Genomic DNA, 18436 nt, shown 5'->3' with positions numbered 1-18436 from the left:
CCTCAATTATCCGACCATTTATAAACTCCTGGGTAATTAAGGCTGATGTAGAACGCATCACACTTGTCGTTTTTGTTTTGCGTTACAAGTGAAGGGAGTTTTGTTTACTCTGTAAGATAATTCCAATATCCTGCAATACGATTATTGTAACGGTTTTTTATCTTTGATGTCTTACCAAAAATACATGTGAATAAAAAAAGCTTCGTCATTTTTTATTATTGGGTTTTAGGGGTTTTGAAAGAAAATGTATTATTTTTATGATTTTGCGTAAATTAGATATATTAAAGTATGGATTTAATGCAGCACGCCTAGCTCTTGAAATTAAGCCTTTTAGGGTGTATCCAGAATACTGTAAAGTGAGTTTTGAAAATATGTGAATTATTATATGCTATTGAGTTTTTAATTTGTCAAAAAACACAGGATTTTTCAGTACTAATTTTGTTGCATGCCCCTCCAAATTATAAATAAGAGCAGATTTATTTTAACAGGTTTTACTTTACATAAGTTAAACAAAGACACTCAGTAACCAGTATTTAAATTTTACATAAATAAATAAAAACAAAATATTATATAATTTCCTCATTGTTTTTCCCCATCTTTCTTGGACTTGTCGTCACCATCCTCTTTATCATTCAGAGCTTTAGCATCTTTTTTCTCTTCTCTCTTCTTTTGATTCTTCCCTTCATGGAAGAGGAGGTATGCGAACCAGGCCATGGCCAGTCCACTAAGCGTGGACACGGTCAAGAACAACCTCGTAGCGTTGGCCCACGGGGGGAACGCGCAGGACTTGAGATCGAGGTAGAGGGAACTCACCAAGGCGGCCGCGACTGTAGGGAACCCTAAAGCGGTAGGAAGTAAAAGCCCCAACATGGCGACGTATGTAGGACCCATGACCAACTTCAAAGTATCAAAATCAGGCTTGGGAATGGGGTTGTTGGATACCGCAAGACCCCACTTGATGCCGCTGAGGACGGCTACACTGGAGGCAGCGAGGTTGAGCTGGTAGAAGGTGATGGCGTCAGAGTAACCTCCGATGATCTCTACCAGTGGGAGGACAACCTGTGTTGCCCCAACTCCAAAGGCCAACCAGAACGCGGGCGGAGGCGCGTCCTTCAGGTCGTTCAAGTCAACGCACTTCAACATGTTGATCATGTTGCACGCCAAAACACTGGGACTGGGCACTTTTGCCTTTTCCTTCTTCTGGTCAGAGGCCCAACGTATGTTCAAGAAAGGTGTAATGTAAGGGACGTTATTTATCATATTATTATTCGTTGGTGTGAGCAAGAGGCGTTTGCTGTGGAAGGCTACAGGTAGAATCGTCCTTGGCCGCTCGAAGACAGCAGAAGATGCGGAGTGCGCAGAGAGTGCATACTCTGGGAGAGGACTTTTAGCAAGGATTTTTCTTGTAGATTGAGAGAGTATTGCTCGCAGCATCTTTATTCTACCCTGAAACAATAATTGAAAATAAAATATTTATAGTGATACATATAGTCTTGCTGTTACATAGCCACTTCAGTGTTCAATGTTTTGGGTAGTTCATGTAGCTATTGTTACATTATAGATACATGGGTATTGGTTCATTATAGAATTATATAGCTTTATTACTTGCCATATTTACTTGGCTAGCAGTTCTTACCCGCTACATGTACGGTAAACAGAATGCCAAAGGAACGATGCAACAATTCAAGTCAAGGAGTACTGTAGTTTTATGCACAGTGTTAAATTGTATATGATACCAGGGATGAACTAATGATAAAAAGCTGTGAAATGTAAAACCCTAAAACTCCTAAAGTATACAACTAACTCAAGATAAAAGTTGGCCCTAATTCTCATAAACGTAAATGTTATTTAGGTCTACAATAATAAGACAAATCTTGCCTAGTAGTTTAAATGAAATTTTATTCTATAACTAACTCATTCATCCTAGGCCGTAATGTAAATATGGAATACAAAAGGACGATGAAAATAATAGTGTTTTTCAAGTTTGGTGTTCAAAATTATTTACAAATACTATCTCCAAAAATGAATATTGAAAACTAATTTTGACTATTATTGTTAAACCTACAGCTGTACCTATCAATCGTTGAATTGAGCTCTAAGGTAACATAATAATTTTGGAGTTTATCAAAGGAACCTAATGATAACTATACACTTTTAAAAACTTACCGAAATCACGTTGTAAGGTCAACACAAACGATAAATAACCAAATATCAAAAGGTTTTGAATGAAAAACGTGGAAAAGTGTACCTGAAGCGAAAAAAACAAACAACAAATTTACCGTTGGAAAAATAATTGTAGTTTTGTGTTTACAATGTAACAGCTGTTCGACATAAAATTAAAGCCTTGTTTGGTTTGATCTTTTCAAAGACATACAAATAATAGCATGGCTACTAAAAACGAATGATTGACTTCTCACCGTAACCGATACTATACAAAATAATAATGTTCAAGTATTTTTCAATATCTCGAAAAAGAGTGACACGTCATCCGTTAAGCGACCTGGTCGAAACCCCAGCACAGAATTTGTGATTCAGTTGAAGTAATAAAGATCGATGCATACTGAAACAATTTACTTATTGCAAAACACGTTCCGTTATCGCATGCTTTCGCGAAATGAATTGCCATGGCCTCCACAATCATGCGGTCTGACATCGATGGACAATTTTTGTGTGAATGTGTAACGCAACTAGTACAAGTGTATGCCAATAAACCACAAACCCATTCCAAAAGGTTAATTAATTCTCAGAACTAATATCGAACTCTCTTTTCATATGACCTCATTAATTGCGCCAACTGACCTAAGTCAGGTAGTCGGGTATTCCTGAATTGCGCCAACTGCTCCAAGCCAATATACCCGATGCGTTCATTAACTGTGCCAAGTGGCGGCCCTCTTTGACTGTATAATTGAGTAAGGTAGGTTAGGCTAGGCTAGGTTAGGTTAGGATGTAGGTTAGGATGACACGTTAACAGTGACATTCCTTCAGCCGGCAACTCAACCCTACCTGGCTTGGGCTTGGTAACTAAGGAACATTTTTTGGGACCCTTTGAGGGCTTGACGCAATTCAGGAACTCTTAAGCGCAATTAATGCACGACCACCTCTTACCTTGTTGCCATGTACACGCTCACAAACTGTGCTATTTCTCTTTCTACAAAAGCATGAATTTAAATTAGTTTACACAGTTGAAATCAGTTTGAAGATTATGGTATGGATTTTTACCAAAATAGCTTTGTTGTAAGCCATCATACGATGTTTTACGCAAAAACTTCCATAGAATGGATTATCATAACTCCAACTGCAGCGCACGACGGTGAATCGATTCATTAGTATCTGCTCAACAGTGCATTCGACATTAGAAATTGTTTCTTCACTGCCCATTGCTTGACGTCTCTGCGGAAGTGACTTATAGAGTGCATGTAAGAAGAAAACGGATCATGGTGGATAGAATATGTTGCTCGGGTGGACGATTGTGTCGCGCAAAATGGACGAAGTAGATCCAGTTTGACACATTGAACCACTTCTTAGTACATTTAAAGCATTTTTATGATGTAAGTCTATTCATTGTTGGTGGCAAAACAAACAGAACGATCATTGTTACACTTACTGTACACTTAGCTATCAGATGTAAAATTAATTGTTATTTGAAACAGTTTTATCAATTTAAAAACGAACCTCTAAAACCTCTTCATTAGAGAGAAACAATTGTACATCATCACACTCTAACGTAACTAACATAAACCACTCATAAATAAAACACACATAAAACACCAATAACACATAGGCCATCAGCTTTACACCTTGGTAATTTTACACTAAAATAAAAAGTCTACTGGTACTATTTAGAGTTCAGCTATGAGATTAATTACCAGATACTATGTATGGTGGCCTGGCATTGACAAAGCCAATGAAATGCATGTAAAGACTTGTGAAGCATGCCAAGATAACCGAGGAAACATGAAAGAGTCCCTGTTTAATCATGAAACATTCCTGAAAGAGTTTGGGAAAGGATTTAGCTGGGCCAGTTGATGGAGTAATGTGGTTAGTAGGGATTGGCGCGCTTTCTAAGTGGAAAGAAGTTGAATGTTTGAGAACAACGACTTCAACAGCCATGATTCAAAGATTGAGATCGTGGATGAGCAGATATGGGATACCATCTCAAGTTGTGACTGACAATGGGCCACAGTTTGTCCCTACTGAAATGGAACCGTTTTTCAAAAGACATTCAATTCGTCATATAAGAACTACTCCTTATCATACTAGAAATAATGGTTTAGTGGAGCGTCTAGTAGGCACCTTGAAACTGCGTTATAGAACAACAAAACAAGAAATTGATGATTCTTCATTGGCATTGCAAAATGTGTTGTACAGTTACAGAAATGCCCACGCAAAAAACCACAGGACTAGCCTCTACAGATGTTGGACATGAAAGACAAAGATTAGATTTGAAAATTTGGAGAGAACAACAAAATCCAACTCAAAAGAAAAATTTAAAAACATTTAGTGAAGGGGAAGAAGTATGGGTGAAACTAAGAATAACCCTGGTTGGATAGCAGAAAAATAGTCAAACAAAATGGCTTCTACTCTTATGAAGTCATGTGCGGTGGTGTCCTAAAAAGAAAACATTCTGATCAACTGTGGAGAAGAGAAAGTGCGGTACACGACGGGGAAGTAAAAGTGTAATAATATTGGAAACAGCTGGTCATATTGTCTTAGGTTTATTTTATTATGTAAACAATTAGTGTTATCTTTGATCTGTGACTAAACGAGTTTAAGTTAGTTTTTGATTTTATTTCAATACCCCTTCGTCCTTGATACAGGCTGTGTGTTTCAATCGTCGAGTGCGAGAGGGTAAGGGTTGTGCTGCCAGGGGTAACATGAGTGTGATATTTAGGTTGTTTACACAGTGTAAGGGTGACAAGAATCGATATTACGTCAACACGTCGCATCAACGAATGATTTCTAGATCTACAAACTTTGGTTTGATTTTTTAAACACGAGACTACGGTTTGTTGATTTCTCAAACAAATTATATTCTATCATATACCGTACATCGGTGAAATATGTACGGTACATTGGGTGAAAAATAGTATATTTTATCACTGGGGCGTAAAGTAGGCCTACCGGTAACTCTTTTCAGCCCTAGCTCAAGTTTAACAAAAATGAGCGAGTGTTGAAAAGACAAGATTTGCCCGTGTGATGAACTATATTTTTTGTCCTATTTCAACACTATCTACAAAGTAATTTTAACAAACGAAAATACTTTTTACCCAAAGATAAAATCTTACAACTACTTCAAACTCGTTATAAATTGACCAGTGCAAATAAGCAGCTGTTTATTGTTTAGTGATTCAATAATTTTGTCTATTACGATTGCATTATTGTAAACTATAACATCGATTTGTCAAAGTATTGACAAGAATGAAGCAATAAGCTACAACCTTTATGAAATCTATTAATTTCAAACTAGATAACCCGTTGCTCGAAATCGAGCAAAACTGAAACTTTTATTAAAAGAATAAACAAAAAATAAACAGCAAGACCTTAATCAAAGAGTAACTCTAAAATAATTTATCTGACGGATTATAGAATATTAAAAATATGATGATGTAAAAAACATAAAAGTAATCTACAATATTTAAATTTACATTCACTCGCATACTGGTTTGGTCATCTCTTATGTAGCCTATAGTAGGCGGGTGCACTCTATCAGCACGTAGATGTCAACCACACACTGTAATAGAGCTTTTGACTTAATGTAAGTTAGTTCAATTCCTCTCTTGACGCCAACAATTGCTACTCTTATTCTAGCATTGTTAAATTATTTCTACGATATGTTCTGTTTTAGGCGTGTTACATATGATTGCTTACTAACGAAGTTTAAAACTGAGTTTAAACAGCTGACTCTTACTACCTAAGGACTAAAAAGGCATTTTTTTTACTGAAGAACTACATTAGACCAGCAACTAATGTTTTTAAAACGCCAATTTTTGCTGGAGTATGACGAAAAGTAATAGTATTTTTTTACCATACCAGCCTCCAAACAAGTTTACGGATGTAAAGTATGTAGTATTTTCTTAATACAACACATGTTTAGTCTTGTAAAACTGAAAGCATAAGAAATTGTACAATAAAAAAGTTGTTATGTCCCCACCACTGCTAGTAGGAAGCAAATTTGAGAAACAATAAATCTTTAGTATTAGTAACACCGTAAGTAAAACATTCTCCCTTAGATTTCTCATTCTTATGGATCAGCTGAAGACAATTTTATCTTTAGTTCCGTCCGGTTCACCATAAAGGTAGTGTATTATCTACGATTTGTTTATTTTTATTTCAGTCATTTAAAACCTCGTTTGGCCAAACAATACGAGATAGTCATAAACAATAATTCGTCTTCTACTTATATAACCAAACAGTAAAGCACAAATCAAGAAATTAACGCCAAAATGATACAAACGAAATTTTGCCGACACCAGCGCCCAGTGTCACAGTACATGAACTAGACACGAAAACTACCTTCAAATTTTACAGTGGGATGAGAAGTCTACTTGTGTTTGTTAGTCTATGCTAGTACCCTCTGGTGAGATGGTCCTGAACTTAATTTATTTTCTTGCCTTGTAATTTGTATATTAGTCCATGGGCCAGCCAACATGTCGGTATAATTTGGGGGTACTGATTTTCCTTTTCACCAAAGTTATACGGGTCTATTAGGATGTCGAAAAATCATGATTGCCATCTCAAAGTGGTAGCTAATAGAAATGGCGGCCAATCCAAGATGGCGGATGTCGAGTTTTAGAAAACCAACTATATCTCTGGAACTATCCACTCTATTTCATTGTTTCTTTTTTTAAACTAAAGCTCTATATATGTTCTACAAATGTCGTCATATACACTAGTTCGATAAAATTAACCGTTAGTTAGTAATAAAGGGAATATTAATTGTTTTTCCAATTTTTATGTCAAAACCAATTTATTACTAGATTATTTAAGAGTTATATGTACATTCAAGCTATAAAACAGACTATATATGTAGTGTAATAAATTCTCTTCAATTTGATATATTGCATGAATAGATTCCACCGAAAAGATAAGTAACATAAATTAAATTTTAAAATCCACCGTTAAAAAAATACGGTAACTGAGCGCAGAAAAATGTTATGTTTCAGGTAAATATCGTTATGTTTTCAAAATAGCTTTTTAACAATTTCAATATTTTTTTTTGTTTTTAAGTATACATTTCTATAATATACCCTTCGGTTATTGCTGCCCGGAAGAAACAACATTTCCATAAATAAGACATATTTATTCCCAACTAGAGTACATGTTGCTCGAAATCGAGCAATTTCAAATAAGTATAGGAGTTGAGGAGTTACAGATACAAAAATGACTTGTTTAAAAACTAATAACAGTCACAATTTCCGATGATTTTAAAAGAGTCAACTAAAAGATTATTAAACTAATAACAGTCACAATTTCCGATGATTTTAAAAGAGTCAACTAAAAGATTATTAACTGATAAAAATACTCACAATTTACATAACAGTCCTATTCCAGTTTAAAGGGTTAATGTTTAACTATCAAACTGTCCATGGACGGGAAAAGGTAAGCTTACAATTTAAGTCAACGTAAAAAGGCTGTCAGCTTTTATAATGTACCGTACCTAAGTTATTTAGCCCATTTGTAGGTGTAGTGTGTAGGCTACTTTAAACTCTACAGAACAGAGTTAGGCGAAAACTGGCAGAACTCTGAAATGGAGTTATTTATCATAGGCATACTCATATGCCAAATCTATATATATAAAATCCAATGTATGTTTGTATATTTGTATATTTGTATATTTGTATGTTTGTATATTTGTATGTTTGTCCTTTATGGACTCCAAAACCGCTCGACAGATTGTAATGAAACTTTCAGGCATTATTAAGTATTATTCAAGGATGGTTTGTGTGAAGTTTGGTGCAGATCCGTCAATAGGGCTCCGCCCCAGTGGCTCTGGAGTTTCCCATGTTAACCTTATGAGTACTCATGTTTAAATGGAATTAAAGAATCTTAACAGCTGGTGCAACTAAACAATTTGATTCTATGATGTTCAATAGAATTAAAAAGTTAATAGGTTTACGAACAGGGTGCAGCACTATATTTATTTTTAATTTATGAGAACAGCTAATTTGCAACCAAAAGGTGAGTGAGCGTAGCGAACGAACTTCAACCTGGAGGCGAGTTAGCGTAGCGAACGAGCTAACCTGAAGGCAAGTGAGCGCAGCGAACGAGCTCCAACCTAAAGGTGAGTGAGCGTAGCGAACGAACTTCAACCAGGACGTGATTGAGCCATGCGAACGAGCTCATCTTGAAAATGAACGAGCATGTGACATAAAACCACAATAGGACAGGACGACGTCTGTCGGGCCAGCTAGTCCTTAAAATACAAATTCAATAATTAATAACTTATATCATTAAACACAAACTAACATCCAAAACTATACACATTTTTAATACAACATAGATAATTTACACATTGACTGTTTACAATTAACAACATGTGTTCTTCTTCAGGGATTTGACAGTTCTGGTGTTTACATTTAAATGTCAAAGCAAATGTAATATTTAATTTCTGACAACATCTGGAGTTTCAAAACAATGTTTCTTTCCCATGTTAATCTTATGGAGAAATACGAAACTTTAAAGGGCCCCAGGGCCTTACTTTCTAATTATTTACCTAAAAAGAAAGTTTCCTGCACAACTTCACGTTACGCTCTTTCCAATGACTTTAAAAACATGTCAATCGGTTCAGTGGTTTTGGAGGAGTAATTGTCACAAAAATCCTGCTTGCGTATTAAATAAGTACGAGAGGTCGTCCAGTGGTCGAAACTCGACCAAAAATATGTAATGTAAACTTACTCACTTCTCTATTTTCACCAAACACTGTAAATAAAACATGTGATTGGAGTTTCATCCATTTGTTTTGATTTTCTGTTTATATTTCGTTGTTATTTCGTCACCAGCATGGCAACGCATAAGATCCATGTTATTTTTTTCAAATTTTTAAACTCATTTTTTGTGCTTATCTTTGAGCCTATTTAAATTTATAAAGGGATTCTGCACACCTACAGGAAAATAGCTTTCTAACGGTATGCGTAGATTTACCCCACGATGCACACGAGCTGAGAAAAAAGGTTTTAAAGAAACATGCTTGCCTATTAATATATAGAGAGATAGATAGATAGATTTAAATAAACATTAGATTTAACGAGTGCTTAGGTTTGCTGCTACAGGGAAGGTAAAAAGTGTTTTTTAACCATACGTCAATAGTATAGGATGAAATAAATAAATTTGCCAAATTTTATCAATATATATCCATAAACAAGTAAACTACAAGACAGTTTTCATTTTCTCCATAAGAATAACATGGGAATTTAAATAACACTATTTTTGAATTTTCTCTGTGACCATTAGGCATACAAAAACGCTTCAATATACTAAAATATTTCTTTTTTAATCTCTACAAAACGGGTTGAAAATAAATTGCAAAATATTTTGTTTTTAGGGTAAAAAATGGGAAACCCCCACTTTTAACCCATAAACCCCGTTCCCATGGTTCAATATGCTGGTTTGCGAATTTGTTCAAATAAACGTAGGTTTACACGTTTGTATTCAATTTGTATTCAATATATTGAATTTCATCAAATTCGGATAATTTTTGCTCGAGTTATCGCGCTAACGAACATATATATATGAATTTGAACGGATTTTGTTTTTGGCCTCTTGGGATCTCAAAAACAAAAATTATATCGTTCCCGGGTCCAGGTCTTACCATGAGTACTATGGTAATAGCTTATTCCCTATATAGGAAATTCGCTAAAAACAACGAAGTTTGTGCTGGGATAACACCTGGAGAGCTTACATGCAGATGTAAATATATCTTCATCAGCTACGATAATTGATGGGATGGCATTAATTTTAAAAAATACACGGAGAAAATACAACATTTTATCAATAATTGACTGATACAATCCTCAATCAAGTTTTAAAAGCAGCCTATCATATGACTTGAATTGATGTTGTATTTATTTGACACTTATAAAAACAAGTCAATAAAGTCTGCTGAACGTCGTAGTAGATCGTCGCAGTTCAGATGCAGGAATACACTTTAAGAATATTAAAGGTGGTCACAGAATCATAAAATAGAGAAGTCTTCTACTAAGTGGTGACAGTAAAACATAATTAAACCAAGTTTCTTGCTGAAAGCTGGCAAGAAGAAAGTAAAAGGATGAAAATTGGTAACAATACATTACACGTAACTTCCTCTAACAAGTGTATTAAAATAACTGGCAGTGGTTTTCAAGAAGTACACGAACTTGCCTGTTCTCAAGAAGAAGCAGATACACGTATGATGCTACGTATAAAGGATGCTGCTATGGAATTTTCAAATGTAATTTGTGTATCTGATGATACAGACGTGTTAGCTCTCTACATATTATCATCCGACATCAACATAAAGAGTAACCTGTATATAAGCCGCGGTTCTAGTGGCCGAATCAGATTGGTAAACATAACAAGACTAGCATCCGTGGTTCGCTGTAGTGTCAAATCAGCTTTCCCTGGGTTACATGCGTGGACTGGCTGTGACACTGTGAGTGCGTTTTCAGGATAAGGAAAGCTCAAAGCATTGAAACTGTTACAAAGCAATATACCGGGTGAATAAAAGCATAGATAAAACATACTCCGTTGGTTAGTCTATGATAAAAGTCAAGACCCCCCTCTCTAATATTTTCTTAGTAAATATACAGAGATATTTGGTGGTCGTTTAATCTTAGCGGGAAGTTTCATTTAATGATTTTGAAATTGTTAAATGTCCCCTAAAAAGGGGGGATTTTGGGGACAACCAAAATTTTTTGATTGTTAACCCCCTTCAAGTGACACCTTATTTAACAGTTTTTACAAAAGCTTAAAGAATGGTGAAGACCAGAGTTTGCTATTTCATCTCTATCCAAAATCAAATATTGGTTCGTAATTGTAATACTAGCTACCATTTTGGACAGAGAAGAGATAGCGAACTCTGAGTCCCACCATTCTTTAAGTTTTTTAAACACTTCAAAATGAGGTGTCACTTAAAGGGTGTTTACATAAAAAAATTTTGAGTTGCCCCAAACCCCCCCCCCCTTTTCCACTCAAAACTTCAAAATCATCAAATGAAACTTCCTGCTAAGATTGCAAGACCTCCAAAAGGATGTCTCTGTATCTACTTAGAAAAATATTAGAGGGGGGAGGGTCTTGACTTTTTATTCACCCTGTAAAATTTTGCAACAGCTTGAATGGCAGCTTGGATGGTTGCTGTTTTCACAGCTTGGAAATGAGTTTGCCCTGACGAAGTATGATCAAAATTCAAAATGTAATCAACAAGTTCACCTGTAAGTTGTATTCAAGAAACACCAAAATAAAAAACGTAGACGAACTTACATGTTTCAAAGTCGGCAAGGTCAAGTGGACTCAGCTCAACTTCCTCCATGTCAAGATTGCTTAAATCAACATTCTAATCGAGCTAATTATCAAACAGCTATTTGAAAGCAATGTTTGAATAGTTTTCCTGAAATCCCAACACCTGAGAATCATGGATGGATGCTAGACGAAGATGGTGAGCTAAAAATCAAGTGGATGGCTGGAGCACCAGCCCCTGAAGCAGTCGTTGAACTCCTAAGTTGCTCCTGTTTAAAGCATCGATGTATAACCACAACGATGATACAACCACTTGCAATTCCATGCAATTCCACTTGCAATTGATGGGTGAGGCAATTTGCAACATAATAGCATACTCCTTTTATCTATGATAAAGTCGTGCCAAGTTCCATCATGTTCTTTTATGGTTAACAATCTAAAGTGCACTAATGCGTGTAGACTGTCAAATTGTGAAAACACTATACCGAACAAGAGGAAGAAAACGTGGATTTTAATTTGAACAAATCTTCTGAAAGTGACAAAGATGACTTTTAATTTTTGTTTAGACGTTACGACATTAAAGTGATTTTTCGGTGTTATGCTATCAGATACCTACATGTAATATATCAAGTTGAAGAGAATTTATTACACTACATATGTAGTCTGTTTTATAGCTTGAATGTACATATAACTCTTAAATAATCTATTAATAAAATTGGTTTTGACATAAAAATTAGTAAAACAATTATCATTTTCTTTATTACTAACAAACGGTTAATTTTATCGAATTAGTGTATATAACGACATTTGTAGCACATATATAGAGCTTTAGTTTAAAAAAAGAAACAATGAAATAGGTTGGATAGTTCCAGAGATATAGTTGGTTTTCTAAAACTCGACATCCGCCATCTTGGATTGGCCGCCATTTCTATTAGCTACCACTTTGAGATGGCAATCATGATTTTTCGACATCCTAATAGACCCGTATAACTTTGGTGAAAAGGAAAATTAGTACCCCCAAATTATACCATATCCTTCAATTCGGCTAGTTGGCCCATGGACTATATTACATAGGCTGTCTTTCTGAGTTATAGTCTATGCTTATGTGAATATAATATCACATAAAAATAATCCAGTCTATAAATTAGCTAATAATATAAGATGTTCCTTTCACTCTGATTTAATAACTTCCTTAATTCTTTGTTTACTCTCTAAAACACTCCGGTATGATATGAGTAGCATTCTAACAGTTTAAATATAAATGACGATGCATTTATATATATAAAGTTTCCAATTATAATGTTGTTGAACGTTCATATGTTATTAATTATTTTAACACGACCTTTAAAACTTTAATAAAGTACAAAAACAAGATATTGATCAATACGATTAAAGGGTAAAACGTTTGATGGAAGTTAAAGTATAACATTTCAGAGCGCCAATGAAGTTCTAAAGGGGAAGTAAATTAGCCGGATCGCGTCAGCAGGTTGATAAATGTAGAGAATATCACGAACATAATGACGAGAAGCAGACTGACATATGGTCGGGGGTCGGCTAAACTGTGTTGATCATTTGTCAAAACAACAGGGGCAATCGGGGCTAATGGATGAACGCGGGTTTGATTAAAGGCGCGAAAAATCAGCTGACGGGGGTGATATCGATCAGCTGTTCATCATGACTCATCGCTCCTCACGGGAGTCCGACTCCGAAGTGACTGACTTTTGGAGACGCCAAGGAAAAGAAAGTCGAGACGCATGCGCCACAATTTTCTTCGCCCTTTCTTTTCAACTCGTCGTTTCTCGGCTTCTTTCGCAGGAGGGGAGGCCGCAACGGCTCGGTCTCGGTAACCAGAAGATGTTGAGGCGGTCCCGCCCCTCCACGCCCCCGTAAAAACCAAACCGCACCCCGCGCCCACCGCCCCCGCCGCCGCCGCACGGGCGTAAAAAACATCAGTTCTTCGCGTTTGGTCCGTGAGAAAAGTGCGGCTAGGTGGCGGGCCGGCGCGGCGAGGTACTGGCCATAATTGGTGGCGAGGATACCACCCCCACCCCTCCTCGACCTGTCCGGGAAAACCGAAAAACTCGGATAACTTCAGTTCGTGCATAGTTTGACACCGGCTTGTGGTTGAAGACCTGAATAGTGCTGCTTTGTTGTGATTTAAGTGGTATGCGGCTTAAAAAGTAGTGCTAACTCATCTATTTAAACAAAAGTACTAATTTCTGTTATTTTCTGTTTTGGATCATTTTCGGGGTTTAGTTTAACCAAAAACGCAAAGAAACTTTTATGTTTTGCTATAACTAACTTTAAATTTCTAAGTCAAATATCTTTTGAATAATTTTACTCGTGTTTCCCACTTGTGCCTTTTCCACAAATCTGGGCTCATCCTCTGCCACGTTTTCTCGGAGTTGCCCTCGCCGCTTGGGCATGTGACCCAGGCGTCCTCCTAGGATGCACCTGTCGGATATGAACGGTCTAGACGCGGGGTACATGAGTGCGGACATCCTGGCAGAGCGGACCTTGGACGGCATCCTGTCGGAACACCCCGGGGAACTCGTGAGGACGGGGAGTCCCCATGTCGTGTGTACGGTGCTTCCTCCCCACTGGCGGTCCAACAAGACGTTGCCCGTGGCCTTCAAGGTGGTGGCTCTAGGAGACGTGACGGACGGCACCGTGGTCACCGTCAAGGCGGGCAACGACGAGAACTACTGCGCCGAGCTGAGGAACTGCACCGCCGTCATGAAGAACCAAGTGGCCAAGTTCAACGACCTCAGGTTCGTCGGCAGAAGTGGCAGAGGTAAGGGTAAGGGATTTTTCATATTTTTCTGTAGATTACAAAGTTAGAAGTAGGTGTAACGCTGCACAGACACTATCGCGCGGCCTAAAATTCGCGAAAAGCAAATGTGACCCACCTGCAGACGCAGCATATAGGTTGAACGTCAGCCCGGCATTATAAGTGTTTTATGTTTTCAATACTATTACGTCTTACGGATTTTTCACGTCTAATTTCTTGCTCTTATCGTCTTGCAGTCGTTATATTTTTAAGCTTAAAATAAGAATAACTATTTTCTGTTATTACAGATTGTTTTGATTATGACAGCTGTTATAGTTATGTTCGTATCAACAGTTGATGAGGAATTTGATCATTTGAGCCATCTGTGAATTCAAACACATATATATTTATATATTTAATACAGATCAAGTTTATTGTCTTTTAAAGTCTTGCCTGATTTAATATTTTTAACATATTCTTTTAAAACTGTTCGGTTAAATGGGCGATCCAATTATAAACTTGATTATAATGAACTTGAATTTTAACGAGCAAACCAACGATGGAGGAAGTGAAATTAATAAAATGTTACTATAATAAACGCGCTTTAAAAACAGAAATTTTGTAATAGCTATTTTAAATTTTTCATAGCTTATTATGGATTTTCGATAAATCAGCTGCCTGAGTTCTACAAAAAAATCTAAAAACATTCTTTATGCTCTGAATTTGTAAACAACAGGTCAGGAGAAAAATTTAAACGTGTACTCTTATTTATATGGAAGCGAATCAATTAAACAATTTAAAACGTAACCTTTGACAATCCAATAGTAAATTATTAACATTTTAAATTTTGTTTAAGTTTCAAAAGGGGACCTTTGTAAAACACGTTTATATGTGATAATGTTATTGTGATACTTCATCTATATTCATAAAACATTAAATTTGTTTTTAATTATCTCATAGTAAAAGGATGCACGCATGTTCATGAATTTTACTAATATCTTTTCACTTTGAATAATTATGTCGCCAATTATATTAGAAGATAAGGGGCCTTGCACTAACAATAGCGTCCTTTTACAATAAGAACTAACATTAAGAAGGCAATAACCGTATAAAAATTGAATAAAAAATTGAAAAATCTTCAACCAAAAACTGCAATATTACATGTTACAAAAAATAATGTCAATTTATATTTCGGAAATGTAGTGGTAATACGATAGTAACTGCACGTATATCTTAAAAAAATGTTAAATTGTGTATAATACAAAAATTGTATTTTAACACCTTTAAAATCACTCGGATTGCATACACTAATAAAAACAAATTGCTTGCAGAAGGATGAGGTTAGGTTAAGTTGGTTGAGATTATTGGGTGGTTGAAGGCGAAAGTTGTGGTAAGGTTGAGGCTTTTGGCTCCCTTACTTGCTAACTAGGCTGTACACACTTGCACATTCACACACATACACACACTTACACCACCGTTATAGGAAAATATTAGTACTAATGTATATTCGTATTGGTTTTAAACACTTTTAAGTAATAATTTCAACCGTTAGGTCCAATTTGTGACGCCTTCTCAATGCTCTTAGGTATCAAATTGGGTGCAACCCCTGTTTTTAAAGGGTAAACTTAACAACATTTGATGCATTCTAAGATTTTATGAACAGAGGAAGAGCAACAGTTAGCCTACTATAATGGACGGATAGTTATGTTTGGCTAAACTCATTTAATGTACAGTAGAATTATAAAGTCAAATTTGTTAAAGCGATTACAGAAACATAACTTAAGTTTAAGCTGATCCCTTTATTGCCATCCAAGTAAGCCCGCAATAAATTATAATAAATCAGGATCAGTTTTTGTGTCTAATTTCGCAGCTGTAATCAAAATTGACAGGTATATCCACGATTATTAGAACAGAAACGACTTGTATCGTAAAAATAATAAACGTTATCAGCAATCGGACACATACTTTCTCCCATAAGCTTGTCAACAACCTTTATCACGAAGCGGTGGGAGTAACTATGATAATTTTGAAGAAAAAAATCACATAAGTTGCAATAACAGTTGCATACAGTTGTTACAGTAATGGGGGTTGCATTATTTTGATTATAATTATAAGGACCATATCAGATTAATAAAAAAAAAATAGTTTTTTCCAAAATCCGATTTTTTGTAATTTTATGGGATTTTTTATGGGAAAATCACATAACTTTAATAAATAACTTTTGAACTGTAGTTTTTACGGAAATGGGATTTGTTCCATTTTGTTCAGAATCTAAAGGGCTATAACATACTAAATTTCTATCAAAATAGTTAACGCCATTTTTGAGAAAATCCAATTTTTCAGTATTTCAAAGGGGTTTTATAGGAAAATCCCCATTAAAAATAAAAATTTCTAAAAAATTTAAGAAATACCTGGAGATACCACGGATTAGTACCTACATACCAAATTTTATCAAAATCGGACTTCGGGCGGTTATATTATCTGTGTCTCCAAGCAGACAGACACACACGTAGACATCACTTCGAAAACCACTTTTTTGGGTTCAGGGGGAGGGGGACCCAAAATGGACGTATGCACTCAAAACTCAAATTTAAAAATGTTGTCGAAAACAATACTTTCTCAATATACTGTATACTCCATATATTATAGGGGGAGAAAGTAAAAATTACCTCATACTAATAACATTAACGGTTTTGACGGTTTTTATCACTCATTTATTTTTAATAGTTTCAGCTTTTTGAACATTCAGCAAATAAGAGAATACACGTTAGTTAGTCTCTATCCATCTACAGACCTAACTTAAAAATATTTCAGGGAAAAATAACAATATAAAATGAAATTATTTAAACAGTGCTTGAGCTGAGGTATAAAAAAGTTCTTTTTAGTCTTTATGTAGCGGTATTATAATTATTGTCCTTGACGGTTTTTGACCGTTCTAATTGAATAATAAATGTACGTTAGAATCATGTAGATGAAACTGGCCATGAAACATGCGAATACAGACCTTATATTTTTACAATTCAATGAGACGTTTACTTGTAAGGGTTTAGTGCAGGTTTAGTGCATTATTTGTATGAGAAGGGTGAGTATGGGCCAAGTTCCAGCAGGCGCTCTTTATCTCAAAGCTACTCTTACTATTTTCAAATAGTAGGCCTTCCATAGTGGTGAAAATTGTATTTTGATAGTACAGGAACATCATTTTCATGACGAACCTTAAGCATGTTTTGTGAAAGAATTTAGTATTTATTAGGTTTAATTTGTGTAACTAGGGTCTCGTTTTACACATTATTTTTTCATACAGTTACTACGAAACATAGAAGTAATTAGTCTTTCAAAAAGTAAAAAAAACTTTTAGGTTAGGTTAAATCCAAGCGTTGAACGAAATGGGGAACAACTGCACCAGCTTATCGTGGTCGTAAGGGTTGCCAGCTTATATCAAGCGTACACGAATTACGTGCCTAATAAAAGCACACTGTTTTGTTTGTTTGGTTGGAATACTGGAGTGCGGCAAAAAAGCGTGTGGCAAAAGTAAGTAAATGCAGCAATTAGCAACTTTCTGTACTATAATCAGTGCAAGGAAGCCCACTTTGACAGGTGACTGTAGGAAAATACCATTGTATGAGAAAAGTAGTGTAATAAAAAGCTGTGTTTTGCTTGACAATAGCTTACTTTGTAAGATGGTACCTAATTCAACTCTTAAGTACGGTACCAATAAATTGAAGATAAAAAAATTGATCCAGTATAGGATTTAGTAATTCTACCTTAGCATCTCACACACAAAATTACAACCGAACCTGAGCTCTTTACACCAAAAACTCATACCAAATAACGAACTTACAAAATCGTGAAATACCGGGTTGTAAAATTAATCACCTTAGGACAGCGCGCAAACCGAATAAACTTCGTCGCATAGCGATAATCCATCATCGGAAGGGTGGCAGCACTCATGTGCTTTTAAAAACCCAATTAATATCTTGCGTAACAAAGGGGTCCGCGGTCGGACAGTGAACAAAATCATCGTGACAAGATGTATTAGCCTGTTGTGCATCGTCGGTAAACAGAATTACCTTCTGGGTAAATTTATTTTTTTAATTTCCCCATTGTCCGTGCCCTTTGTGTAATGATCGTATATAACCTTGGATGACAGGAGTCCGACAGACCCTCCACTCAGGATTAATATCAACCTGACAATCGAATCTTTCCGCTCTTCATTTATTTGACACTTGTTGTGTGATT

The 18436-nt window shown here is 35.8% G+C and overlaps 2 protein-coding genes across 4 annotated transcripts in view; one reads left to right on the top strand and one right to left on the bottom strand.

The window, feature by feature from the left end:
* Positions 1-475: 475 nt before the first annotated feature.
* Positions 476-2293, bottom strand: LOC128990709 (uncharacterized). 2 transcript variants are annotated; one of them, XM_054413236.1, is made up of 2 exons: positions 2167-2293; positions 476-1446 (listed from the first exon to the last, which is right to left on the bottom strand). In XM_054413236.1, exon 2 carries the CDS (start codon positions 1432-1434, stop codon positions 580-582), a length of 855 nt encoding a protein of 284 aa, XP_054269211.1. In that variant the 5' UTR covers positions 1435-1446; positions 2167-2293; the 3' UTR covers positions 476-579. The 2 variants fall into 2 exon arrangements, with proteins under 2 accessions (XP_054269211.1, XP_054269213.1); XM_054413238.1 differs by lacking the exon at positions 2167-2293 and adding an exon at positions 2074-2091.
* Positions 2294-13732: 11439 nt separating this feature from the next.
* Positions 13733-18436, top strand: part of LOC128990979 (runt-related transcription factor 1-like) — a 76372-nt gene continuing 71668 nt past the window's right edge. The window contains exon 1 of one of the 2 annotated variants that reach the window (XM_054413669.1): positions 13733-14224. In XM_054413669.1, the coding sequence (XP_054269644.1) occupies positions 13879-14224 (346 nt within the window). In that variant the 5' untranslated portion in view covers positions 13733-13878. Of the gene's footprint in view, positions 14231-18436 lie in introns of both variants that reach the window. The other variant, XM_054413668.1, reaches the window with a different exon arrangement.

This window comes from Macrosteles quadrilineatus, unplaced genomic scaffold (assembly GCF_028750875.1).
Source record: "Macrosteles quadrilineatus isolate MER2022 unplaced genomic scaffold, UCM_ALF_1.0 Scaffold_3__2_contigs__length_128488019, whole genome shotgun sequence".
Classification (NCBI taxonomy): Eukaryota; Metazoa; Arthropoda; class Insecta; order Hemiptera; family Cicadellidae; genus Macrosteles; species Macrosteles quadrilineatus.
The sequence above is the reverse complement of the archived record's forward strand: the minus strand, read 5'-3'. Positions and strand labels throughout refer to the sequence as shown.

What these genes read in the sequence shown, in the direction of transcription:
- LOC128990709 (XM_054413236.1), bottom strand. Translation starts at nt 1,434, where the DNA reads ATGCTGCGAGCAATACTCTCTCAATCTACAAGAAAAATCCTTGCTAAA.